This window comes from Protomyctophum parallelum (assembly GCF_964188405.1).
Source record: "Protomyctophum parallelum genome assembly, chromosome: 13".
In the NCBI taxonomy this organism is placed as follows: Eukaryota; Metazoa; Chordata; class Actinopteri; order Myctophiformes; family Myctophidae; genus Protomyctophum; species Protomyctophum parallelum.
The window spans coordinates 44,516,828-44,544,686 of record NC_139708.1 but is presented as its reverse complement, the minus strand read 5'-3'; the positions used below and the strand labels follow the sequence as shown (position 1 = coordinate 44,544,686).

The window sequence follows — 27,859 nt, the reverse complement described above, 5'->3', positions numbered from 1 at the left end:
TGTTCAAAAATGATGAAAAACAAGGTTAATTTTTTTTTCAAAAATAAAAAAAACGATGGGCTATAACCCATGTTTTTTTTTGTTCATTTTTTTCAAATCCTCAAAAATGATGAAATACGGCGTGCTATAGTATGCCGTACGGTATGGGCTATAGCCCATGTTCAAAAATGATGAAAAACAAGGTTAATTGTTTTTTTTCAAAAATTAAAAAAACGATGGGCTATAACCCATGTTTTTTTTTTTTTTTTCATTTTTTTCAAATCCTCAAAAATGATGAAAAACGGCGTGCTATAGTATGCCGTACGGTATGGGCTATAGCCCATGTTCAAAAATGATGAAAAACGAGGTTATTTTTTTTTTCAAAAATTAAAATAACGATGGGCTATAACCCATGTTTTGTTTTTTTTCATTTTTTTCAAATCCTCAAAAATGATGAAAAACGGCGTGCTATAGTATGCCGTACGGTATGGGCTATAGCCCATGTTCAAAAATGATGAAAAACAAGGTAAATTTTTTTTTCAAAAATTAAAAAAACGATGGGCTATAACCCATGTTTTTTTTTTTTTTTGAAATCCTCAAAAATGACGAAAAACGGCGTGCTATAGTATGCCGTACGCCGCGTACGGTATGGGCTATAGCCCATGTTAAAAAATGATGAAAAACAAGGTAATTTTTTTTTCAAAAATTAAAAAAACGATGGGCTATAACCCATGTTTTGTTTTTTTTTGTTTTTTTTTCAAATCCTCAAAAATGATGAAAAACGGCGTGCTATAGTATGCCGTACGGTATGGGCTATAGCCCATGTTCAAAAATGATGAAAAACGAGGTTAATTGTTTTTTTTCAAAAATTAAAAAAACGATGGGCTATAACCCATGTTTTTCATTTTTTTTTCATTTTTTTCAAATCCTCAAAAATGATGAAAAACGGCGTGCTATAGTATGCCGTACGGTATGGGCTATAGCCCATGTTCAAAAATGATGAAAAACTAGGTTAATTGTTTTTTTTCAAAAATAAAAAAAACGATGGGCTATAACCCATGTTTTTTTGTTTTTTTTTATCCTCAAAAATGACGAAAAACGGCGTGCTATAGTATGCCGTACGCCGTACGGTATGGGCTATAGCCCATGTTCAAAAATGATGAAAAACGAGGTTAATTTCTTTTCAAAAATTCAAAAAACGATGGGCTATAACCCATGTTTTTTTTATTTTATTTTGTTTTTTTTATCCTCAAAAATGATGAAAAACGGCGTGCTATAGTATGCCGTACGGTATGGGCTATAGCCCATGTTCAAAAATGATGAAAAACGAGGTAATTCTTTTTTTTTTTTAATTAAAAGAACGATGGGCTATAACCCATGTTTCTTTTTTTTTTCTTTTTTTTCAAATCCTCAAAAATGATGAAAAACGGCGTGCTATAGTATGCCGTACGGTATGGGCTATAGCCCATGTTCAAAAATGATGAAAAACAAGGTTAATTTTTTTTTCTAAAATTCAAAAAACGATGGGCTATAACCCATGTTTTTTTTATCCTCAAAAATGATGAAAAACGGCGTGCTATAGTATGCCGTACGGTATGGGCTATAGCCCATGTTCAAAAATGATGAAAAACGAAGTAATTCTTTTTTTTCAAAAATTAAAAAAACGATGGGCTATAACCCATGTTTTTTTTATTTTTTTCATTTTTTTCAAATCCTCAAAAATGATTAAAAACGGCGTGCTATAGTATGCCGTACGGTATGGGCTATAGCCCATGTTCAAAAATGATGAAAAACGAAGTAATTCTTTTTTTTCAAAAATTAAAAAAACGATGGGCTATAACCCATGTTTTTTTTGTTTTTTTTTATCCTCAAAAATGATGAAAAACTGCGTGCTATAGTATGCCGTACGGTATGGGCTATAGCCCATGTTCAAAAATGATGAAAAACGAGGTAATTCTTTTTTTTCAAAAATTAAAAGAACGATGGGCTATAACCCATGTTTTGTTTGTTTTTTCATTTTTTTCAAATCCTCAAAAATGATGAAAAACGGCGTGCTATAGTATGCCGTACGGTATGGGCTATAGCCCATGTTCAAAAATGATGAAAAACAAGGTTAATTTTTTTTTTCAAAAATTAAAAAAACGATGGGCTATAACCCATGTTTTTTTTTTTTTTTTATCCTCAAAAATGATGAAAAACGGCGTGCTATAGTATGCCGTACGGTATGGGCTATAGCCCATGTTCAAAAATGATGAAATATGAAGTAATTCTTTTTTTTTCAAATATTAAAAAAACGATGGGCTATAACCCATGTTTTTTTTTTTTTTTTTTTTTAATCCTCAAAAATGATGAAAAACGGCGTGCTATAGTATGCCGTACGGTATGGGCTATAGCCCATGTTCAAAAATGATGAAAAACAAGGTAACTTTTTTTTTTCAAAAATTAAAAAAACGATGGGCAATAACACATGTTTTTTTTTTTTTTTTTTTTTTTTTCAAATCCTCAAAAATGATGAAAAACGGCGTGCTATAGTATGCCGTACGGTATGGGCTATAGCCCATGTTCAAAAATGATGAAAAACAATGTAATCTTTTTTTTCAAAAATTTAAAAAACTATGGGCTATAACCCATGTGTTTTTTTTGTTTTTGTTTTTTCAAATCCTCAAAAATGACGAAAACGGCGTGCTATAGTATGCCGTACGGTATTGGCTATAGCCCATGTTCAAAAATGATGAAAAACAAGGTTAATTTCTTTTTTCAAAAATAAAAAAAACGATGGGCTATAACCCATGTTTTTTTTTGTTTTTTTTTCAAATCCTCAAAAATGATGAAAAACGGCGTGCTATAGTATGCCGTACGGTATGGGCTATAGCCCATGTTCAAAAATGATGAAAAACAAGGTTAATTGTTTTTTTTCAAAAATTAAAAAAACGATGGGCTATAACCCATGTTTTTTTTTTTTTTTTTCATTTTTTTCAAATCCTCAAAAATGATGAAAAACGGCGTGCTATAGTATGCCGTACGGTATGGGCTATAGCCCATGTTCAAAAATGATGAAAAACGAGGTTAATTATTTTTTTTCAAAAATAAAAAAAACGATGGGCTATAACCCATGTTTTTTTTTGTTTTTGTTTTTTTCAAATCCTCAAAAATGATGAAAAACGGCGTGCTATAGTATGCCGTACGGTATGGGCTATAGCCCATGTTCAAAAATGATGAAAAACGAAGTAATTCTTTTTTTTCAAAAATTAAAAAAACTATGGGCTATAACCCATGTTTTTTTTATTTTTTTCATTTTTTTCAAATCCTCAAAAATGATGAAAAACGGCGTGCTATAGTATGCCGTACGGTATGGGCTATAGCCCATGTTCAAAAATGATGAAAAACGAAGTAATTCTTTTTTTTCAAAAATTAAAAAAACGATGGGCTATAACCCATGTTTTTTTTGTTTTTTTTTATCCTCAAAAATGATGAAAAACGGCATGCTATAGTATGCCGTACGGTATGGGCTATAGCCCATGTTCAAAAATGATGAAAAACGAGGTAATTCTTTTTTTTCAAAAATTAAAAGAACGATGGGCTATAACCCATGTTTTGTTTGTTTTTTCATTTTTTTCAAATCCTCAAAAATGATGAAAAACGGCGTGCTATAGTATGCCGTACGGTATGGGCTATAGCCCATGTTCAAAATGATGAAAAACAAGGTTAATTTTTTTTTTCAAAAATTCAAAAAACGATGGGCTATAACCCATGTTTTTTTTTTTTTTTATCCTCAAAAATGATGAAAAACGGCGTGCTATAGTATGCCGTACGGTATGGGCTATAGCCCATGTTCAAAAATGATGAAATATGAAGTAATTCTTTTTTTTCAAATATTAAAAAAACGATGGGCTATAACCCATGTGTTTTTTTTTGTTTTTTTTCAAATCCTCAAAAATGATGAAAAACGGCGTGCTATAGTATGCCGTACGGTATGGGCTATAGCCCATGTTCAAAAATGATGAAAAACGAGGTTAATTTTTTTTTTCAAAAATAAAAAAAACGATGGGCTATAACCCATGTTTTTTTTTTGTTTTTGTTTTTTTCAAATCCTCAAAAATGATGAAAAACGGCGTGCTATAGTATGCCGTACGGTATGGGCTATAGCCCATGTTCAAAAATGATGAAAAACGAAGTAATTCTTTTTTTTCAAAAATAAAAAAAACGATGGGCTATAACCCATGTTTTTTTTTATTTTTTTCATTTTTTTCAAATCCTCAAAAATGATGAAAAACGGCGTGCTATAGTATGCCGTACGGTATGGCCTCTAGCCCATGTTCAAAAATGATGAAAAACGAAGTAATTCTTTTTTTTCAAAAATTAAAAGAACGATGGGCTATAACCCATGTTTTGTTTGTTTTTTCATTTTTTTCAAATCCTCAAAAATGATGAAAAACGGCGTGCTATAGTATGCCGTACGGTATGGGCTATAGCCCATGTTCAAAAATGATGAAAAACAAGGTTAATTTTTTTTTCAAAAATTCAAAAAACGATGGGCTATAACCCATGTTTTTTTTATCCTCAAAAATGATGAAAAATGGCGTGCTATAGTATGCCGTACGGTATGGGCTATAGCCCATGTTCAAAAATGATGAAAAACGAAGTAATTCTTTTTTTTTCAAAAAAAAAAAAAAAACGATGGGCTATAACCCATGTTTTTTTTTTTTTTTTTTCATTTTTTTCAAATCCTCAAAAATGATGAAAAACGGCGTGCTATAGTATGCCGTACGGTATGGGCTATAGCCCATGTTCAAAAATGATGAAAAACGAAGTAATTCTTTTTTTTCAAAAATTAAAAAAACGATGGGCTATAACCCATGTTTTTTTGTTTTTTTTTATCCTCAAAAATGATGAAAAACGGCGTGCTATAGTATGCCGTACGGTATGGGCTATAGCCCATGTTCAAAAATGATGAAAAACGAGGTAATTCTTTTTTTTCAAAAATTAAAAGAACGATGGGCTATAACCCATGTTTTGTTTTTTTTTTCATTTTTTTCAAATCCTCAAAAATGATGAAAAACGGCGTGCTATAGTATGCCGTACGGTATGGGCTATAGCCCATGTTCAAAAATGATGAAAAACAAGGTTAATTTTTTTTTCAAAAATTCAAAAAACGATGGGCTATAACCCATGTTTTTTTTTTGTTCATTTTTTTCAAATCCTCAAAAATGATGAAAAACGGCGTGCTATAGTATGCCGTACGGTATGGGCTATAGCCCATGTTCAAAAATGATGAAAAACAAGGTAAATGTTTTTTTTCAAAAATTAAAAAAACGATGGGCTATAACCCATGTTTTTTTTTTCTTTTCATTTTTTCAAATCCTCAAAAATGACGAAAAACGGCGTGCTATAGTATGCCGTACGGTATGGGCTCATGTCATTTGCATTTTGTTTTATTAAAAAACTCAACAAAGAAGTTTATTTGTATTTTTGTCCTAATATTTTTTATTTCTAATACATTTGTCTTAATTTTATTTGACATTGATAATATAACTTACTATAAGTTTTTATTCTAATTTAAGCTTTAGTCTTTGTGTGGATGTGTGCACATGCATTGAGCCTGTCAGAAATAGCAAAAAAAAAAGTGTTTTTTCTAACACGTTTTAGTGGTAGATCTTGGCTTACAATTGGGAATAAAATGGGCTCTTGGGCTTGAAAAGGTTGGTTACCACTGCCATAGAGAATGCATTGGGCATTTAACACCTGCCCCCTGTACAGACTTCGCTCTTCCACGTGGGACCAGAGACAAGGGCGTCGCTACTCGATACTGAGTTGGACATTTGAGGATGATACACAAAAGAAGGTCACTGCACCATTGGTATTACTACCGGCCAATTCACACTGCTTTTTGTTTAAAAAAGAAAATACGAAAATCACTGGAGACCATGGACTATATATACCCCATGGTCTGAGTGATTTTCGTCTTTTTCAAATATTCGTTTTTCATCATTTATAGCCCATGGTCTCGGACGGCATGCCGTAATTTAATCATTTTTGACGATTAAAAAAATATATGAAAATCACTCCCATATGGTCCATGGTCTCGGAGTGATTTTCATCTTTTCTTCAAATCCTCGTTTTTCATCATTTTTGAGGATTTGAAATAAAGACGAAAATCACTCCGAGGCCATGGGCCCATGGTCCATGGCCTATATTGTGCAGTTTTTTCATGTTTTTCAGCATTTTTCGTAATCGTCTTGTGGTTCATACATTCAAACGTCTAAATAAACAACAGCACAACAAACAATAGACAAATCTCCTGTTTTTTTATTTCTTTTTTGTATCAATGTTGTTACTCAAAGGCAAAGGAAGTTTGTGTTGTGGCAGGTAGAAAGTTCCTCAGTGAGTTAGCACACTGGCCACATGATCTGGATATTGTGGGTTCAAACCCCACTCAAGTCTTTACTTGCAAGACCAATTTCCAGAAGAACAACTTCAAAACAAACAAAAAAGCGGTTATCTGTGCAAGCTCAAGTAGGGAAATCAATCACAACGTAGTTTGAGCTCTGTGTCTGTTAGGATGTCACACTGTTGATCTGTAGTAGATTGTAAAGTGAAAGGATCTCCCTGCACCAACTGGCTGTCTGTGTGCCCCTGTGACATCACTCATATGGAGCCAAGTGATTTGTTTGTGATTGATAATTGTTAGACAACACACTCCATATTTGGGCATAGCTTCTTTGGGAACTCCTTATATTGGTATGGCTGAGTCACGGTGACATGAGTGTGATGACGTAAAACAAACAAATGGACAAATAATCATACATTGATGATAATATTCATAAAGTACTCTAACTTAAGTATACATTAGTATTATTATTTAGAAACCTGACTTTGAACTTCTCTTTTTCCCTACACCAAACCTGTATGCACCAATAGTGATCTACAACCTCACAGCACATTGTGCAGCAACAAGTTGTTGTGAGCTTTTAGATCTGCTACTTTCCATGAATGCCCATTCCCCAAATTACATATTAGTTCATGTACAACAAAAAAAAAGTTCCTATCATACAAATATTTGGTTCTCCCCCCCCCCCCCCGTAGTAACTCAGAGTACCCCCTGTTGAAGACCCGCATAGTTTAAACTGTTCCTCATTTTGCTGGGGACCCCCTGGAACCCCCTTCAAGGACCCCTGGGCCCACATTGAGAACCAGTGTCAAACCACCTGGCCCCTCCTGCTCGTCCTCCTCCAAGTCCACCATGCTAGGTTCTCTGCAAAGTCCCACATGTCCTCCTCCTTCCTTCTCCTCCTCATCCTCCTCGCCCACGCCTGCCTCGACTCCCCTCGACTCATCGCAGTCCTGCATGCGGCAACTTTTGCCATGGCTGGTGCTGCCGTCCGTCTCCTCGATGTCAGACCCACTGTCGTCGTCCTCCTCCTCCTCCTCCTCTCCCGGGCTGAGCTCAAAGCGGAAGTTCCCTCCGCCTGGGGGTAGGTAGCGGGCGTCCTCCGCCTCGTCCAGGGAGGAGGTGGGGCTGTGGGGGATGTGGCTCTGGTACCACTCCCTGTTGTCCTCCAGCGTGTCCAGGATGTCCTGAGCGTCGGGGTGGACCAGGTCGGCCCACGTCTCCCACAGAGGATGGACGATGTAGTCGATGAAGCCCACCTGCACAGAGGACAGATCTTTGAATATATATTCTTTCAGAGCGAACGTTTTTAAGTCAAATCTTTGCTTCTGCATGGGGGGGGGGGGGGGGGGGGCACTGGAACAACATATTTTTAGATGGGGGTCGGCGGCCAAAAGCAGATATTTTTTGGGGTCCTTGACATGAAAATGTTTGAGAACGACCGAAATAGAAAAAACACAGGTTCAGAAAACTGTCAGGATTTGTAAGGCATCTGTAGAATCCTCCTCAGGTCTAAATGGGTTAAATAAAATCACACCCATGTGAAGTGAGGGGCGCTCATATCTCCTTAATTCCGGCCAATCACAATTTGCGTCCTCACTTTTGTCTTCAATGTTTGTGTTTTCACAATGTTTGTGTTTAGACAAAACACTCAAAACTGGCCATTCATAGTCAATGGCATTCAATGTCTGCGTTTCCACGAACACTCTGGCCATTCATTGTCAAATGCATTCAATGTTTGAGTTAGGACAATGTTTGTGTTTATACAAACCCTCAAAGCTGGACATGGGACACGAGGGGATGGCGCCCCTCAAAAATGAGAAACTCATTTTGGTTTGCTGATGAATGTTGTCTGCGTTTAGGTATTCGGAGGAAGCACACCACTTAGGCTTCTGTCAAACTACGTTTCAGTCGCCTCGCTACCCAGGCTTTTATTTTCGTTCACATTCGGCTCAAAAATTTAAAGCCCGGAGAAACCCATTGGAATGCGAGTACTTTAAGTACATTTCGATGCCGATACTTTTGTACTTTTACTTGAGTACATTTTGTAAGGTAACTTCTAGCTACTTGTAACGGAGTACATTGCAGTCTACTTTTACTTTAAAAAGTGAGTACCGGTACTTTTTCCACCACTGGAAATTAGATGTTTGCCCGGGACCCAAACTAGTGAAAACAGCAGATCTACAAGCTCACAAACAGCGTTTGAAAACCACCGTCTTACGGGTGTGGAGCTAAAGCGTCTGGGGACGGGACAGAGCGAGAGCGTCACCTGGTTCTTCTCCACGGAGGCGTTGTGCTTGTCACACATGGGGCTGATCTCGATGCACATGTCCCGCTCTCGGTCTCCCTGGCCGAAGAACTCCTCTGTGATGCGCTCGGTCCACTGGCGGTACAGCTGCAGCGGCTTGGTGGGGTTGCTCAGGTCAGCACAGTGCACGATGTTCTGGAGGACCTGAGGGGGAACCGCCACAGACCCACTATGAATGTGTGTTCTGGACCAGTGTTGTTGTTTTTAGTTTGAGTCATAGTCTCTTGAATAGTCACATTTTAGTCACCTGGAATGTTTTAGTGTTTCAGTCATTGTCATATGGTTTTAGTCGACTAAATCTGCAGTTGATAATTGATTTAGTCGACTAAAATATTTTGGCGGGCATTGATCGTAATGACTGGAAATAGCTGATCTACAAGCCCACAGCGCTGAGCTTGTAGATCGGCTATTTTTCAGCATGCAAATAATTTGTGCTGGATCTCTTGTCCACTAGTCCCTGCCTAACATTTTAGTCCAGTTTTGATTTGTCGACGAAATTGTCAGTATGTTTAGTCATAGTTTTAGTCATCATAGCTTAGTTTTTATTTAGTTTCCATTTAGTTTTCGTCAGTGGAAAAAGGTAGTCGGACGAACATTTTTGGTTTTAGTCGAGGAGAACAACACTGTTCTGGACTGGGTGACCTGAGGGGAACCACACGGACCCAGCCATGTAAAAACACTAGGTAAATGGTAAATGGTGCATTTATATAGCGCCTTTATCCAAGGCGCTTTACAGAGATTGTGCATTACATTCACCCATTCACACACACATTCATACACCGATGGTAGCGGAAACCATGCAAGGCACCAACTAGCACATCGGGAGCAATTAGGGGTTCAGTGTCTTGCTCAAGGACACTTCGACAGTAACTCTGGGGGAGCCCGGGTTCGAACTGGCAACCTTACGGTTACCATCCAGGCACTCTACCCCTGAGCCACCGCCGCCCCACTAGGGTTGTCCCACTAGGGTTGTCCCGATCCGATCACGTGACTCAATTGATCGGAAACGGATCGGCAGCAAAAAATATATATCGGGACATCTCTAGTATCAATATTATATCCATATCATTAGACTGTGGATGTGGTCTGTGATTTTGGATATTGTACTATTGTGATTCTATAAAGTGTGTAAATATCCGATCGGGAAAAATCGGTTATCGGCAGATGCTCAAAATCAAATGATCGGAATCGGAACGGGAGCAAACAAACGTGATCGGGACATCCCTAAAAAAAGAAGATACATTTTTACATCCCTGCATCGGGGGGTTGTCTATTGGGAGAATGAGAGTCAGAGACATAGACAGACAGATTCATGGTTTTCAAAAGAAATATGAAAATCATGAAAAACAATATACTAACAATAGTGTCGTTTTTCATGATTTTGAGGGGTGCTAGCCCCTCCTATATCCAGCTTTTAGTGTATGTTCACAAACTTTGTCTTACACAAACATTAAATTCCCATTGACAATGAACAGAATCTTACGTCAGTGTCTGAGCAAATAGGCATCCTGCCTATTTTACATCATGATGATGTACGATGATAAGAGCGCCACTCACATCACATGGGGGTGATTTAAAAAATAAATCTATTCTCGTCCATGCTTAATCCTAAACTATTTTGTTGCTTTTATTTTGTTTCTTTTTTTTTTTCTTTAATATATTTTTTATCCCACGATTTTGTAACCCATTTTTCACCCCTGTGTCAATCATCTAATGTGATCCTTGGCTCTACACACCCTCCACCAACCTAGTCCCCATATATGGGGGACAAGGGGAGAGCAACGGACTTGAACTCATGCTTCCTTCATGCCTGAGTGTCCAAGACTTAGATAGCATCTGATACAAACTTATAGCATGTTATGTAGACAGCACTATAATTGCATTGTATATAGTCATAGCACGCCATAGTACATATGTATAGCATAGTAGTATATATATATATATATATATATATATATAGTTTATATGTATAGTCTCATAATATGTTACTTTCTTAGCTTACGCATGCTTTATGATAAATGCTTTTTTTGTGATGTATTCCCATGCTTTTTGTTCTTGCTTAATGTAAGTCGCTCTGGATTAAGAGCGTCTGCTAAATGCCTAAATTGTAAATTGTAATTGTAAGTTGCTCCTTTACACCTGACAGGGGGGAGTATCCCTGGTTGGACATAGCGCGTGGAAGGAACACGTTATTCCAACCAGTTCCTTTCCCCTCCATCAGGCAGTTTAGTGACCAGGATACAGAGCACCGAAGTCTGACGTCAATATCGGTAGAGGGTGCAAATCCAAGGGTTCATGTACTTTTTATTTGCATTGTAATCCCCATAGGGGGATTTTATATCGCCTCATATAAGTAATGCGTTTGAAAAATGAACATCCCGGCCACTTCACTCATATGGATATGAACTGATTGAGAGAAAACGCTATTGTTACTGCTACTGAATTAGTTACATTTTCGCTAGAAACAGACCTCCCTGAAAATAACGCAGAGACAGTGTTTGCACCACAATGCATATATGAAACAATTATAAGATGAGCCCATGTTATTCTCCATAGAGGAATTACTTCCGTGAACCGGGCAGAACCAGGGGATGAGCGAGTGACGTCAGGACGGCCGCTCTATTGTACAAATAGGTCAACAATACAAATTACGATAGTTTTGTGTGCACCCAGTGACCCCACCAAATGACCGGAACTACTTCATATTCACAAAAACCAGACCTGAACTCACACCACGTGACTCTGAAATCTGAACTATACTATGCAGTATGCAGTCTAAAGATCCAGGTACAGTACCATACCTGTATCCGGTCTGAGTAGTTGTTCAGCAGCAACATCCCAGAACTGGTCACCTTTTTTGCCTCCACCATGGTCTTCAAGTCTGCTAGCAGGGTCATGTGCTTTGACATGTCCGTAGCTAGTACCTAAGCACACACACACACACACACATAATGTGAATAGCCCAAGCTGCATATTAATTTGTCATACATAGCACCAGTGGTTCTCAAACTATCAAGTACTCCCAAAATCATGTGTTTTTTGTTGTTGTGGACCGGCCCATTTCAAAAGGCTTTGTGCCAGGGACCACCCAGAAGAGAAGATTTAAGTTAAAATGTCAAAATTAAATCAACATTTTCCAAACACTTTCATTCGATTTTTCAAAAACTGTTAGCCACGGTAGGCCTATACATTCCTGGGGACCCCCTGGAACCCCATCCAAACGCTCCCATTCACTGGCATACAGAGCTCCAGAGAAATCCCCCTCTGGCACCATTAGTTCAACTCACAATGTCTATGACCATCTTCCTGATGGACTGCCGTTGTTTCTTGCTCAGGTTCTGGAAGATGTCACAGTTGTCCTCCTGGAGCAGTTTGAAGCCCACCGCCAGGTGGTGGTTCTCCAGCACGGAGCAGTCGTTGTACATGAGGGCCAGCTCCGAGTCTAAATGACAGAATGTATATTCAAAGACTTGCGCCACATTTTCAAGAGTTTTCAAAAATAGCAAATCTACAAGCTTGTTTTTTTTTTAAAGATATATTCTTTATCCCACGATTTTGTAACCCATTAGATGATTGTGTCAATCATCTAATGTGATCCTGGGCTCTACACACCCTCCACCAACCTAGTCCCCATATATGGGGGACAAGGGGAGAGCAACGGACTTGAACTCATGCTTCCTTCATGCCTGAGTGTCCCAGTTGCTCCTTTACACCTGACAGGGGGGAGTTTCCCTGGTTGGACGTAGCGCGTGGAAGGAACACGTTATTCCAACCAGTTCATATCTACAAGCTTGTATTTTTCAATAGCTATAAAGTATAACATAATGCTTAAAACACCAAAATGGGTTCCCGGCCCTGAACGGGTCATACAGTAGGAGGCCGAAGGAGCAGGTCGGAGTCCATTATTTCCAATGGAAGAGTGCCACACAATCGCCCCAAGAAGATGTTCATACTAAGAAAGAAATCAACTTCATTATCGACCTTTCTCTGTCCCAGCAAACAAAGTAAACATAGGACGTCCGCGAGATCTGCTGTCGCCCACTTAATAAATGAGTCCATTTATAGGATTTGTCTACCATTTTGCCTCTAGTGGGTCTGATTGGGATGCTCTTTCTTTTTATGAAAGCAACTTTGGTCTACTGAAAAGAAAAAGTAGAAAATGCACACTAATCGTCATTTCCTTTATTAATACAAAAAAGATTTTCCCTATGACTAGCTATTTGATAATGAAAGAAAATCTCAATTTCTGGCTAGTTTCATTTTGTTTCTGGTGCTACATTCTTAAAGGGGGGATGACACGGCCCTCGGGAGGTAATAAGGCTATTAAAATTTGCATCTTGGATTATGACGTCAGATCGGGATCGCACAATTTGACCAATGAAATGGATCTTTTATCTGGGCTAAGGGCAGAGCGCCTCTGGGCTCTGCGAGTTAGCATTCCTGGTGGCTATCAACTCATGCTAGTGGTTTTGGTGTCAGACTTAGCTTCATAATTGTTGAAAGTGTCAACCAAAAAAAAAAAAATCGCTGGAAAAAAGCGGAAACACAGGTTCACTGCCTGTCTATAGCAGCACTGCACCGGGCTAAAATGCATATCCGTCTTCAAATATCTTATGTACCACAGCATTGTTCAAGTGAACTGTGTGTTTATGCTTGTTCATTGTAATAATCAATATCGCTATGATGATTTATCGCCGCGTCACTCGAGTCCCGTCCCGTGGCCGGGCCATCCAGTCCTCTGTCCCCGCCGTCATAGTGCCTCTACCCGGGGCAGTGGGGCACTGCTGCCGGCTCAAGTAACCTGACCGCTCTCTCTCTCTCTCTCTCTCTCTCTCTCTCACACACACACACACACTCTCTCTCACACACACCGATATGGGGGGGGGGGGGGGGGGGGGGTCTCTCTCTCTCTCTCACACACACACACACACACACACACACACACACACACTGTGTCTTGCATCAGCGCGCATACGGAGTGCCTTACGCACCGCAATTCTCTCCCTCCGTATCTCTCTCTCTCTAATAATAATAAAACGCATCACAGCGCGACAACTTGTGAAGATTAGATATATTCGAAGAAACTAGCATTTAGGAACCACTGGAAAAAATAACAAGTATCCATGTGCAACTTGGAGCTCTCCAATAGCCACATAACATTCAGAAGGCATGTGATGTCTTCGTCACCACCAGATGAAACTTTCATCTCATTAATCATTGACATAGCGTTATTTAGGCTATAATGATCAACTTGTATGGGTGATCATTTTATGTATATCAAATATTATATTAACTCAAGGTAATTAATGCTACAGCTCTGAATATAAATGTCGGAACTGGTGTAAAATGGAGAATAAGCCTGTTTCAGTGTTGCGCACTGAAAACCAGAACAGGTACGCTCGCCCCTTTTCCAACTCACCCCCACGAAAAGTGAAGCACGGTCGCCCTGGAATTTCGAAAAGTGAAGCATGCTTGCCCAAAAGCCATGAATAGCTCGCCCCCAAAGTGTGGTTATCTCGCCCCACAGCGTGGATATCTCACCCCAAAGCACGGATATCTCGCCCCATGTTTATTTCATGTTTATTTTACCTTATTTCTCATATTAGAACCTTTAGAATCAATGTTGTTTGTCAAAGGAGAACATTTAGAACCAGTTTGTTGTTGTTGGTCAAATGAAAATGATGCATGGTACCCAGGGGGCAAACCACCCTTTTTTTAGGAAAACTGCATTTGCCATGACCTCAAAGGTTGTCCACCAGAAATAATATCTATGACCCCATAGGATCACAACCTATATGGACAACCCGGTAATTTTTTTTCCTGGAAATCCAATATGGCCGCCCCAATATTAGCCCCTATTAGTTATAATGGGGGGTGAATAGGGCAACATTTTAAACTGAGGGATATTTTTTGTATTGCAAGTTTCCATGAAATCCAATATGACCGCCACAATATGGCCGCCATAATATTAGCACCCAGAAAATAGGTTTGGCTCTAACTTCTGAACCAGATGAGCTAGAAATGCAAACTTGGTGTCTATTCATGGTTTCTGACCATGAGAGACTCAATGGAATACCTATTTTTTATTATTGGGTGTGTCTGGGGAACCTTATTGTGCATATTTACAAGATGGTGACTACCCGAAACGTGAAACGTGAAAAAGAAAAGAGACAATGTCTCTTTTCAATGGATTAATATTGCTTGTGTTTGCCCAAACAGTCAACAATCATGGTAGAAATCATGGTAGAAATCATGGTAAAGCACAATTTCGGGTAGTTCTTTCTGGGTGCTAATATTATGGCGGCCATATTGTGGCGGCCATATTGGATTTCATGGAAACTTGCAATACAAAAAATATCCCTCAGTTTAAAATGTTGCCCTATTCACCCCCCATTATAACTAATAGGGGCTAATATTGGGGCGGCCATATTGGATTTCCAGCAAAAAAATTGACCGGGTTGTCCATATAGGTTGTGATCCTATGGGGTCATAGATATTATTTCTGGTGGACAACCTTTGAGGTCATGGCAAATGCAGTTTTCCTAAAAAAAGGGTGGTTTGCCCCCTGGGTACCATGCATCATTTTCATTTGACCAACAACAACAAAATGGTTCTAAATGTTCTCCTTTGACAAACAACATTGATTCTAAAGGTTCTAATATGAGAAATAAGGTAAAATAAACATGAAATAAACATGGGGCGAGATATCCGTGCTTTGGGGTGAGATATCCACGCTGTGGGGCGAGATAACCACACTTTGGGGGCGAGCTATTCATGGCTTTGGGGCAAGCATGCTTCACTTTTCGAAATTCCAGGGCGACCGTTCTTCACTTTTCGTGGGGGTGAGTTGGAAAAGGGGCGAGCGTACCTGTTCTGGTTTTCAGTGCGCAACACTGAAACAGGCTTATTCTCCATTTTACACCAGTTCCGACATTTATATTCAGAGCTGTAGCATTAATTACCTTGAGTTAATATAATATTTGATATACATAAAATGATCACCCATACAATTTGATCATTATAGCCTAAATAACGCTATGTCAATGATTAATGAGATGAAAGTTTCATCTGGTGGTGACGAAGACATCACATGCCTTCTGAATGTTATGTGGTTATTGGAGAGCTCCAAGTTGAGCATGGATACTTGTTATTTTTTCCAGTGGTTCCTAAATGCTAGTTTCTTCGATATATCTAATCTTCACAAGTTGTCGCGCTGTGATGCGTTTTATTATTATTAGAGAGAGAGAGATACAGAGGGAGAGAATTGCGGTGCGTAAGGCGCGCTGATGCAAGACGCAGTGTGTGTGTGTGTGTGAGAGAGAGAGACCGCCCCCCCCCCATATCGGTGTGTGTGAGAGAGAGTGTGTGTGTGTGTGAGAGAGAGAGAGAGAGAGAGAGAGAGAGAGCGGTCAGGTTACTTGAGCCGGCAGCAGTGCCCCACTGCCCCGGGTAGAGGCACTATGACGGCGGGGACAGAGGACTGGATGGCCCGGCCACGGGACGGGAGTCGAGTGACGCGGCGATAAATCATCATAGCGATATTGATTATTACAATGAACAAGCATAAACACACAGTTCACTTGAACAATGCTGTGGTACATGAGATATTTGAAGACGGATATGCATTTTAGCCCGGTGCAGTGCTGCTATAGACAGGCAGTGAACCTGTGAACAGGGCTCTGCACAAGGCTGAATTTGAGGCCATGTTAGCAGGGTTACAGAGAGCTGCATCCCAGCTCTCTCCCGGGGCATGGAACTCGTCACGCGAAATTGCGATTATGCAACAGTTTACCCTAAAACTTACACGTCAACTCAATGTCATTGTAACGAAGATTTTCCAGCGAAAATATATATTTTTTTATGATACTTTCACCTAGTATGACGCAAAAAGTTACCTCAAAACTAGTAGCATTTAGTGCGCTAGCCACTCAACTTGCCTAGATGCTAGGTCACGTCAGAGCCTGAGATATAGGGCGCGTTCGGAAATGCGCCCTGAACGCACTGGTGTGCTCTCTTGTCGTTCGTTTATTCAGTGCACTCAGTGCGTTGTCGTTCGAAAATCCAGTGCGCTGCGCACCGGGTGTGCCGAGTGCACGCACTGAGCAACCCTACCCTGAGGGTAGGGTTGCTCCCTACCCTACCCTGAGGGTAGGGTTGCTCAGTGTGAATGGTGTGTTGTAACTGGTCGTTCGTAAATAAGGCACACTGAACGCACTCTGTGACGTCACCGCCCACCACACTCAACAAACTGACCACATTCCCGGTGCGCATAGCCGAACGAGCCCATAGTCACGTGCCGTTTGAAATTGTTTTCATTCAGACCACGTGATGTACCTTATCAGCAATGTTAATCTCGGGCCGTGACATTCCCCCTTTAAAGAATAATAAGAACCACTGGGCCAGGCAGCTACAAAAGAACACAGTTACAGGTTTATTTACAACTATCTGAATTATTTACTGAACAGGCAAACATATTCTTCTATTTTCTATTTTGCTGGCGGAAATAAATAACAGAACTATGTATACAAGCTAGCAACGTGTCGCAGTGCGTTGTGAGCTTGTAGATAAGCTATTTCCGGCAAGCGTAGAGAGGGAAACAAGTAGTGAGCAAAGCTTGAAATGAAGCTCGTTTGTGCTCATGTACTGATATGAATCCACCACATGAATGTTGAAATGGGAAATGTGGGAAACACTCACTGGTGTTGATGAGGAACTGGTTGTTGACTCCCGGGTGATCCACATCATGAATGGCACTGGCAAAGATAGCAGCTAATATCTCCAGGTCTGTGAACACCGCCTGAGGAGGAGGAGGAGGCGAAGGAGGAGGAGGAGGAGAAGATCATACGGTTGCTTTCAGGCAGAAACCTCTTATCTCCATATTAAAACTATTTGTGTTGTTTTTCCGTAAATTAATGCCCTACCTTCAGCGGTTTTCAACCTTTTTTTCCATATCAAAGGCCCATCATTTATTCAGCATTTGAGCCACGGACCACCATTTGATGAGATTTAGTCTCAGGCCCAAAATTAAAGAATATTTTGTTATTGTTGGATAAGATTTTGTCCACAATTCCATGCTCTATTGGTCGTTGGTGCCATAGGAGAGATAACAGGCAAACGTTTGATTTTGCATGCTCTAATTGTGTAGACTTTTTGTAAATTAAGCAATGCAGATGTTTAACAATAATTGAACTCTTGAGAGCGTAAAATGAAACCAAATGGGACCCGGAAGGGTCCATACCGCGTTAAACTATTCTATTCTAGAATGATAGATCATATATTCTAGATCTAGAAGGGTCCATTTGGTTACCAACTCTCCAGCATTTAGCTGGGGACCACCTGGAATCCCCTCAAGGGCATTAACCCATTCTGACCGGGCACCCATTTTGGTGTCAGCATCATGTTATGCTTTACCTATTGAAAAATAGCAGATCTACAAGCTCATATCGCGCCACCGAGTGGCGCGATACGAGCTTGTAGGTCTGCTATTTTTTGAAGAATCGAAGAGCGACTGACATTTTTAGAATCTGATCTCAGGTCAGAATGGGTTAATCAGACACAGTGTGTGTCCGGCGGAAACCTCGTATGAATCTGATCTCAGGTCAGAATGGGTTAACTGCCTGGTGGTCCCTGGACCACTGGCTAAAAACCACTGCTCTACTTCTACAGCGTCACACAAAAGTATCAAAGATACTATAGCAGATCTGTGTACAGATCAGAGAGTGTACACAAGGAACCAAATGGACCCGTTACCATTTTGTACACTCTCAGAGTTAAATAAACTTTGATTTCTACAATATGAATTGGGTCCAGGAGATAGAAATCCCATTAAATTGAGATTTGTCCGTAGCCTAACGCATGTCAAACTGGGGGGTCCTTGAAATGAAAATGGTTGAAAATCACTGCTAGAACGGTAAAAATCTTCTCTTATGGGGGGGTCCTTGACATATCTTTTCAAATGGGAGTCCGTTCTGCGGCCTAATAAGTGTTCATTTGGGGGTCGTTGACATGAAAAGGTTTGGGAACCACTGGTCTAACCAACGCATGCACCCAGTTCTCTCCTCTCTACCTCCAGAGCTGGTCTAACCAACGCATGCACCCCGTTCTCTCCTCTCTATACCTCCAGAGCTGGTCTAACCAACGCATGCACCCTGTTCTCTCCTATCTATACCTCCAGAGCTGGTCTAACCAACGCATGCACCCTGTTCTCTCCTCTCTATACCTCCAGAGCTGGTCTAACCAACGCATGCACCCTGTTCTCTCCTCTCTATACCTCCAGAGCTGGTCTAACCAACGCATGCACCCTGTTCTCTCCTATCTACCTCCAGAGCTGGTCTAACCAACGCATGCACCCTGTTCTCTCCTCTCTATACCTCCAGAGCTGGTCTAACCAACGCATGCACCCTGTTCTCTCCTCTCTATACCTCCAGAGCTGGTCTAACCAACGCATGCACCCTGTTCTCTCCTATCTACCTCCAGAGCTGGTCTAACCAACGCATGCACCCTGTTCTCTCCTCTCTATACCTCCAGAGCTGGTCTAACCAACGCATGCACCCTGTTCTCTCCTATCTATACCTCCAGAGCTGGTCTAACCAACGCATGCACCCTGTTCTCTCCTATCTACCTCCAGAGCTGGTCTAACCAACGCATGCACCCTGTTCTCTCCTATCTACCTCCAGAGCTGGTCTAACCAACGCATGCACCCTGTTCTCTCCTATCTATACCTCCAGAGCTGGTCTAACCAACGCATGCACCCTGTTCTCTCCTATCTACCTCCAGAGCTGGTCTAACCAACGCATGCACCCTGTTCTCTCCTATCTACCTCCAGAGCTGGTCTAACCAACGCATGCACCCTGTTCTCTCCTATCTACCTCCAGAGCGGGCGCGGAGAGCAGCACGTGCGTGGACTGGACAACGTCGGCGGCGTGCACGTTGCTGTGGTAGGCCACGTCTGCGTGGTAGTGGTCCTCGAGGGTCATCAGGTACGTGAGCAACGTGTTGGACGGGATCTTGAACGTCTTCAACAAACCTCTCTCCTGCTCCAGAGGGGGAGAGAGAGACAGAGACAGAGACAGAGACAGACTTTATGAAACCCACAGACACTAAAGGCTCTACTCATACTCCCGTTTTAGGTGATGGAATAGTGGTTACCTTATGTTGTGACCACCTTTCCGGTGGCCTTAAGGCAGCTGTATATTTATATGCTTAGTGTCAAGAGATGTGTCCTGAACCCCTAATTGCTCTGGATGTGCAGGTTGGTGCCTTGCATCATTACCGCCGCCATTGGTGTAAGAATGTGTGTGTGTGTGTGTGTGTGTGTGTGTGTGTGTGTATATGTGTGTGTGTGTATATGTGTGTGTGTGTGTGTGTGTGTGTGTGTGTGTGTGTGTGTGGAAATGGGTGAATGTAATGCACAATCTATGTAAAGTGCCCTGGATAAAGGCTCTATATAAATGCATTCACATGCGCCGTTCACATGCTACAAAGATACAGGCTAACATTCATTGTCAATGGAAGCCAGCGACATGAAGATACAAAGATACAGGCTACCATTCATTGCCAATGGAAGCGCAGCGACACGAAGATACAAAGATACTTCCGAAGTGTGTTGCTGCTACAAAAGCTACAAAGCTATTAAAGAGAAAGAAAAGAAAATCCCACTTGTGTGCAGTGAGGGGCGCCCAGATGTTTGTGGGGCATGTTGATGTTCTCATGTCGGTGAAAAATGAAATAAATGTATTGCAAGATGTATTTATGTCAGCGAGATGACGTCGGTTTGACGTCTCGCACAATTTACCCTAAACAAACCTTAAAGACCATAGACTTGGCTGCCACCAATAATTTACTCTAAACAAACATTAAAAGTCCATGCATAGACCTGGCTGGGCTGTGACGTAATATCGGAAAGCCATGCATTGGCAGGGCTAGAGCCCCTCAAAAGGTTGATCTGGTTTGAACTTCAGCCACAAATATGCCGTGGAGTTTTGTATATCTTGTACCTGCCTTTGTGTGAATTCAAGGCAACAACTTCAAGGCAAACTGTACTATTGACATTGTGCGTGTGCGTGTGCGATGTGTTCACATGTTTACCTGAACCACTGCATACATCACGACAGTCAGGGGCCGGTCTCCCGAAAACTCAGTTACTCTGAAAATATTAAGGCCCCATCTGTTGATGTCCTCCAACTCCTGAAATGACATTGGGCCACATTCAGACTTTGTTACAGACGATGCCCGTTTGCGCCGAACACGTGGCCTTTCACTACATTTCCGTATCATGATGAAGACATTAACTCAAGTTTTTGCAGTGTTCTGTTCAATAGATTGCGTGTGGTTTTGTTTTTGTGAGACTTTCCAAGTCTCTCCATTGAACAGTGAGCAGTAGACATGTGGCTTTAATCTCTGGATCACTGTATTGCCAGCGTGTGTAGACACGGTAACAGGGGCGAGTCAGTGTAGGTGGAGAGACAGCAGTAGCAGAACTGACCATGCACAACTGAGTGTAGCAGATCTGCAAGCTCACAACGCGTCACAGCGCGACGCGTTGAGAGCTTGTAGATCAGCTACTTTCGAGGCGCAAACCAAGCACTCTTTAGCTAGTGGAGATGCGGTGTACGACATGGATATCTAAACAATTGTTCAACGCAAAATGCTGCGTTCAAGTTCAGGAGACTTTGGGGGGAAAAAAGCATTTCTCCTGAATGCTGCCTTCCGGCATGGCATGGAAAGGAGTGGCATTTGCATTTCTTTCACCATGTAGTAAACGCTGCATTCGTGGTCTGGAGAGGGCAGTTGTTTAACGGACGGGTAAAAGGGCAGGGGCTTCAGCCCCCTTTAACCCATTCTGAACGGGCACCCATTTTGGTGTCAGCATCATGTTATGCTTTAGCTATTTAAAAATAGCAGATCTACAAGCTCGTATCGCGCCACCGAGTGGCGTGATACGAACTTGTAGGTCTGCTATTTTTGAAAAAATCGAAGAACGACTGACATTTTTTTAATCTGATCTCAGGTCAGAATGGGTTAATAATGAAACTGTCAGGATGTAATAGACATTTTTTTAATCTGATCTCAGGTCAGAATGGGTTAATGTCTATGTGTGCACGTCCCTGCAACAGTGGTTTTCAGTGGTCCGGGGAACACCAGTGAGGGGGTTCCAGTTGGTCTCCAGCTAAACGATGGAGAGTTGTTGGTAACCAAATGGACCCTTATAGATATAACTCTTGAGAGTGTAAAATGAAACCAAATGGACCAGTCAGGGTCAAGAGTTAAATGATTGTGAAAACATCTGCATTACTTAATTCACAAGAAGTCTACACAATTAGAGAATGTAGAAGAATTGTTGTTTTTGTGGAATTGTGGATTCAATCTTATCCAACAGTAACACAATATTGAGGCTAAATGTCATCAATCGTGGCTCAAATGCCAAATAAATAATGGGCCTTTTAAACGAAAAGGGTTGAAAACCCTGGATGTACATTGTACAAGGTTCTAGTCTAGCTGGTCACAAGAAACCAAAGGGATGCACCACATGCACCACCTTGTGGCACTATTTGGAATTGCAGTAGCATGCATGTAGAGAGACAGACTGTACTGTTACAGCCTAATAAAGGGTTTTTGTTTTTGCTCACGGACAAAATTAAATATCACCATTTATTTATTTCACCAAATACCTCAACGTTGATATTGTGACGATATATTGAGATGTTCCCTCCAAACATGCTGAGAAATAGAAAAGTCACACCTGTGTGAACTGTGAAGTGAGGGGCGCTCTTATCATCGTACATCAATCATGACGTAAAATAGACACGATGCCTATTTTCTCAGACAATGACGTAAAATTCTCCATTCATTGTCAATGGGAATTGGTTTGTGTACATACACTAAAAGCTGGACATAAGAGTGCCCCTCAAAAAAAATTGATCTACAAGGTCGGAAGTCATCGTGATGTGACTCGCTGTGAGCTTGTAGACCGGCAATTCTCACTGTATTCAAGCATTTTTCAACATTTTTGAGGGGCGATAATCCCCATCCTATGTCCAGCTTTTAGTGTATGCAATGTAAGCCAATTTGTGCCCCAACACAAACATTAAATGCCATTGACAACGAATGGACAATTGTGAGTGTTTGTGTGAACACAAACACTGCATATGGCAAACATTGGTGACGAAGGTGAGGACGCAAATTGCGATTGGCCGGAATGAGATGATGTATGATGATGTACGATGATAAGAGCACCGCTCACTTCACATGGGTGTGATTCTCTTTGAGGGGCACTAGCCCCTCCTATATACAGCTCTTGTCGTTCCCACACGTCTCAATATTTGCCATTGACAATGAAAGGACAAATTAGGCCATATGTAGACGAGCAAATCGGCTAACCAATTATAACATACATTCAGCTGTTCATGAGATGATGCATGACGATGTATAAAGATAAGAGTGCCCCTCACTTCAGACAGGTGTGTTTTTTGAGGCTATATACAGGTTTAATGTTTGTTTTTAGTTCAAGGTTTGTTTTAAAAAATGCCATTGACAATGAAGGGAAAATGTATGTCATCTTGTCCCTTAAACACAAACATTAAATGCCATTAGATAATTGTTGTCACCTTTTGTTTTACATCACCATTACATCACCATATCAACCATGAGTTAGACTTTAATATATTAGCGCCCTCACTTCATACAGGTGTGTTTAAAAAAATAAATACAGCTATACATAATATCCCCAAAAAATAATCAGATATTAAAAAAAAAAAAAATGGATACAAATGATGGATGAAATGCCCAGCCCTAGTTAAGTTCAGGGTGGCGTTCACACACCTTGGCGAGAGCGTCCTGGGTGTGGGCCTTGACCCCGAAGCGAAGGATGTTGAGGTCGGCGAGGTCGGCGCTGTGGCAGGACTTCATGACGCCACTGATCTCACACATCCGCCTGGTCCTCCTCTTCTCCTCGTCCTCCTCCAGCAACAACACGGGCATCTCCACGTCATGCTGCCTGTCTGGGGACAGGGACAGGGACAGGGACAGGGACAGGGACAGAGACAGAGACAGAGACAGAGACAGAGACAGAGACAGAGACAGAGACAGAGACAGAGACAGAGACAGACAGACAGACAGACAGACAGACAGACAGAGAGACAGAGAGAGAGAGAGAGAGAGAGAGAGAGGTTTAATCCTTTGGCTAGCAAGAAACCAGGTGCTCAACCAAAAAAGAAATAGTCAAAAAGGTGCTCCTGGATCAATTGGGATGAGATTAAAAAATAAATAAAAAATAAAAGAGATCCGGGCACTCAACTATTGAAAAGAGGAGAAGACTCTTTATTAAACCAACATGTTTCGACCTATAGCGGTCTTCATCGGCCCTGATGAAGACCGCTATAGTTCAAAACGTGTTGGTTTAACCCATTCAGGAAGGGTACCCGTTTTGGTGTTTCAAGGATTATGTTATACTTTAGCAATTGAAAAATAGCAGATCTACAAGCTCGTAGTGCGGCACTGAGTGCCGTGATACGAACAACATATTTTCAGATGGGGGTCGGCGGCCACATAGATATAATTGTGGGGCTCCTTGACCTGAAATAGTTTGAGCACCACTGACATAGAAACATAGGTTTTGGAAACGGTTAGGATTTAAGAAGACTTATTTTCTTTTTAATCCTCTGTTGAAATAAACTGATATTATCGTGGTCAGCCAGAATAACATTATTTCTTATAACCTTGTTTTGTTTTTTCGTAAATCCGTAAAATCGTATAAAAAAAGTAGCAGCTCAAGTGGGATCTCTTCTTCCAGCCTATCGATAATGTATGAGGATGTCAATGAATGTATCCTGTAATATGAAATAATGCAGCCTTTTTTATTTTATTTTTTGTTTTGTTTATTTTTTGTCTTGCTTTGTTTACCATTTTTATTTTTGTATTGCCTTTTTTTAAGTGGTGCAACCACTTCCTTAAGTGACTATGTGTGTGGGTGGGTGGGTATGAGCACGAAAACTGTGCGCAACCTAACACACACACAAACACACAAGCACATATTAACATATTAACATATTAACTAACTAAACAGAATCACTTAAGATCTTTGGTTTATTAAACCACAATATAGTACTTTTTTGTTTTTTTAAATCTTTTTGTTTTACCTAAGAATGTGTTGGATATGAACTCGGAGACCTGGATCCCTGAGCGACTCGTCTCTGAAAGGTGGGACAGTTCCCGGTTCAGCATCCTCTTGAACTGCACAGACAAACACAAAGACACAAAGTTCCATAAATGCGTTAAGAAGAGGAATACCACCGCGGCTCGGGCGGTAGCCACGACAACTGTAACATCTGTAACAACATTACAGATGATATAATCACTATTGTCAACAACAGAATGTGGAGGGGTGTTTTTTTTTTTTTTTTTACTGCTAGTTGTGTTTTGTTTTTTGTGTGTTTTTCTTGTCCGTTTCTTTTGTGTAAGTCATGTGTATTTTGTATGCTTTATTGTAAAATCAATAAAAAACTTTGATGACAAAATAAATTAAAAATAAAAGCTCACAACACGTCCCAGAGCAGCGCGTTGTGAGCTTGTTGACAGTTCTACCTGTCAATATACTAGCCTGGCTAATAAGCCAGACCGAATCAGCCGTTGGCAAAAATAAATCGCCTGCCCGACAGTGTTGTGTGATATTAGTCTGGCTTATTAGCCAGGCTACCAATATACCACCTCCATCGTTACACTACTGCCATTTAAACATCTTCCAACTCTGGCCCTGTTCCTCTGTTGAATGTACAGTATGTAGGTTGGCTTCAAAGGTGTAAAGAATGAGGTGAAAGGCAAAAAGCGGTACCTTGTCGGAGGCCATCTCGCTGACAGAGTGCCGGGTCTGCAGAGTCTCCAGCTGGTCCAGACACCAGTCCAGCTCCTCCAGGGTTTCCAGGGCCACTTTCTGCTGGGCCTCCGCTGAGAGACACACAGAGAGACACAGAACCAACGTCACATCTCAGAAGTAACCATGACACGCTATAGTTTAACCCATTCTGACCTGAGATCAGATTCATACGAGGTTTTCCACTGGACACACACTGGTCTGATTAACCCATTCTGACCCGAGATCAGATTCTAAAAATGTCAGTCGTTCTTCGATTTTTACAAAAATAGCAGACCTACAAGCTCGTATCGCGCCACTCGGTGGCGCGATATGAGCTTGTAGATCTGCTATTTTTCACCAAAATGGGTGCCCGGTCAGAATGGGATAAGAATGTAGGGTTTACGTCAGTGACCTGGGTCTTGTAGATCAGCTACTTTCCAGTTCTTCTACTTTTTTACTCACCGAATTGTTCACCCCAGACCCAGACTATAGGGTTCATCTACAGAAGTTGTACATTTGTAATGCTATAATAACTAACCCTGCCTGCTCACGTCAACATGTTTCTTGTTTTTTTTAGGTGTGTTCCCAGAGACTACACAATGTCATGACATATCTGACATATATAGGTGCGTCTCACCTGGCACGGGAGCCTTGATAGCTGGAGGTTGGTGAGTCACGGGGGTCCGTCTGTGAGCAAAGAGAATTAGGTAAAAAAAAAAACACATCGGTTCAGACCAGTCCAGGAGAAAGCATCTGAAAATATCTGCTCGTATAGATTAACCACTCGCACCGCAAACATTCACGGAAATGGAGACGTAGATCTGCTTGTCGGTCTGCTATTTCAGCAAAGAGATCGATTGTTGGGCAGTAACCAGGGGGGCAGTCAGCCAGATATTTCGTGAAGCCTCATTTGAAATCGGTAGTTCATATAATGGCCTGTTGTGGCGCTGGACTGGACCCAAAAAGCCCCATAGCTCCATAGAGGCCCATGTATTTTGGCCCAACTTCACCTAGACTGTATTACCTTAATAAACATGGTCATGAATACTTTCTGCTTCCAGTCACTAGTTTAAAGTCTCATTTCTAATGTCATAATATTATTTTTGGAAAATTATGGTCCCATTTATTTAAAAAAATTACCATAAAGTCGCGCATGTTCTGAGGGGCGTGGCTACCGTTACAGTCTATGATCGGGATTCCCCTCCCACTCGAGTCAAAATAAAAACCAACGGCGAAGAAGGGGGGAAGTCCCGCCTCGTTGTCTGGGCCAGCCAATGGCCAGCTGGTCCAAAAGGGAGCCAGCCAATGGCCAGCTGGTCCAAAACGGATCTAGAAAGATGGCGACTTACAGTGCATTAGAATGCAAGGGATTTCAGGCTTCATTTTACGTTCATGTTAGACCCGGGGAACGCTTTGTCCATATTTTTTACAGTCTATGGCAGTAACCCGTTGCATAGTAATATATTACTGTAATATTATTACTCAGCAAAGGATAAACGAAGTACAGGGTATAAGTGGTTGACATTTTGTGGCTTCGGACAGGCATCATTAACATGAGAGATTTAGAGAATATAGATATACCTACTTGTTGGGGAATCTGTCTTGTTGTATGTTGGCAAATGCAGCAAATCTGCTGCGTGCTGTTCTCAGGCTGGCGAGTACCTGTGCAGTGATAGGGAGATGCAGTTATAATAATGCAGCAGCAAATTCACAAGGAAAACAGACTATAAATCCTCATAGTAATGGATCACAATCTGTTTGTTTAAACATCGTACAACTCACAGGTGGAAGTTGTTTCGTGATTTTAGAAATGTTTTGCGAATATGTCACCAGGGCCGACTTACAGAGCGTCGCAGTCCCGCCCCCTCGAGAGACCCGGAAAATAAATTCATAAATAAATTCATAAATTCCGTTCATTTTCCCCATAGACTTTTCAAAAAGTATTTATTTAAAGACGTTTAACGCCGCGGACAAAGCCAACTCTTGTCGTGACAAATCATGACAATAAACACAATGTTTTGGGCCAAACTAGAATTAGAGAGTAGAAAAAAAACGGTTCATTATAATAATTGTAATTATTTGTTTGGTCCAAAATATTGTGTTTGTCACGACAAGAGTTGGCTTTGTATGACGCTTATAAGGGAAAAATGCATTGGGAATTATTTCCTGGGCCTGGCGTCGTCATGAAAGGGGGCAGGACTGCAACACTTGAGTCTATACCAATGAGCTCCAAGGACTACAGCCCAGGGATCCGACACTTCAGGCCAGGACCCTGAAGTGCTATTCACTTAAAATAAGGCTACATCTATAAACACATCTACGTCATCTATACGTC

General features: G+C 41.1%; 1 protein-coding gene across 1 annotated transcript; it reads right to left on the bottom strand.

The window, feature by feature from the left end:
- Positions 1-7,094: 7,094 nt before the first annotated feature.
- Positions 7,095-25,603, bottom strand: LOC310869608 (3',5'-cyclic-AMP phosphodiesterase 4D-like). Its single transcript, XM_083780430.1, has 10 exons — positions 25,504-25,603; positions 24,812-24,905; positions 23,496-23,674; positions 20,763-20,861; positions 19,544-19,708; positions 17,373-17,472; positions 11,963-12,117; positions 11,477-11,599; positions 8,637-8,819; positions 7,095-7,626 (listed from the first exon to the last, which is right to left on the bottom strand). The coding sequence occupies exons 1-10, from the start codon at positions 25,516-25,518 to the stop codon at positions 7,111-7,113; spliced, it is 1,629 nt and encodes a 542-aa protein (XP_083636556.1). The 5' UTR covers positions 25,519-25,603; the 3' UTR covers positions 7,095-7,110.
- Between the last annotated feature and the right edge of the window lie 2,256 nt (positions 25,604-27,859).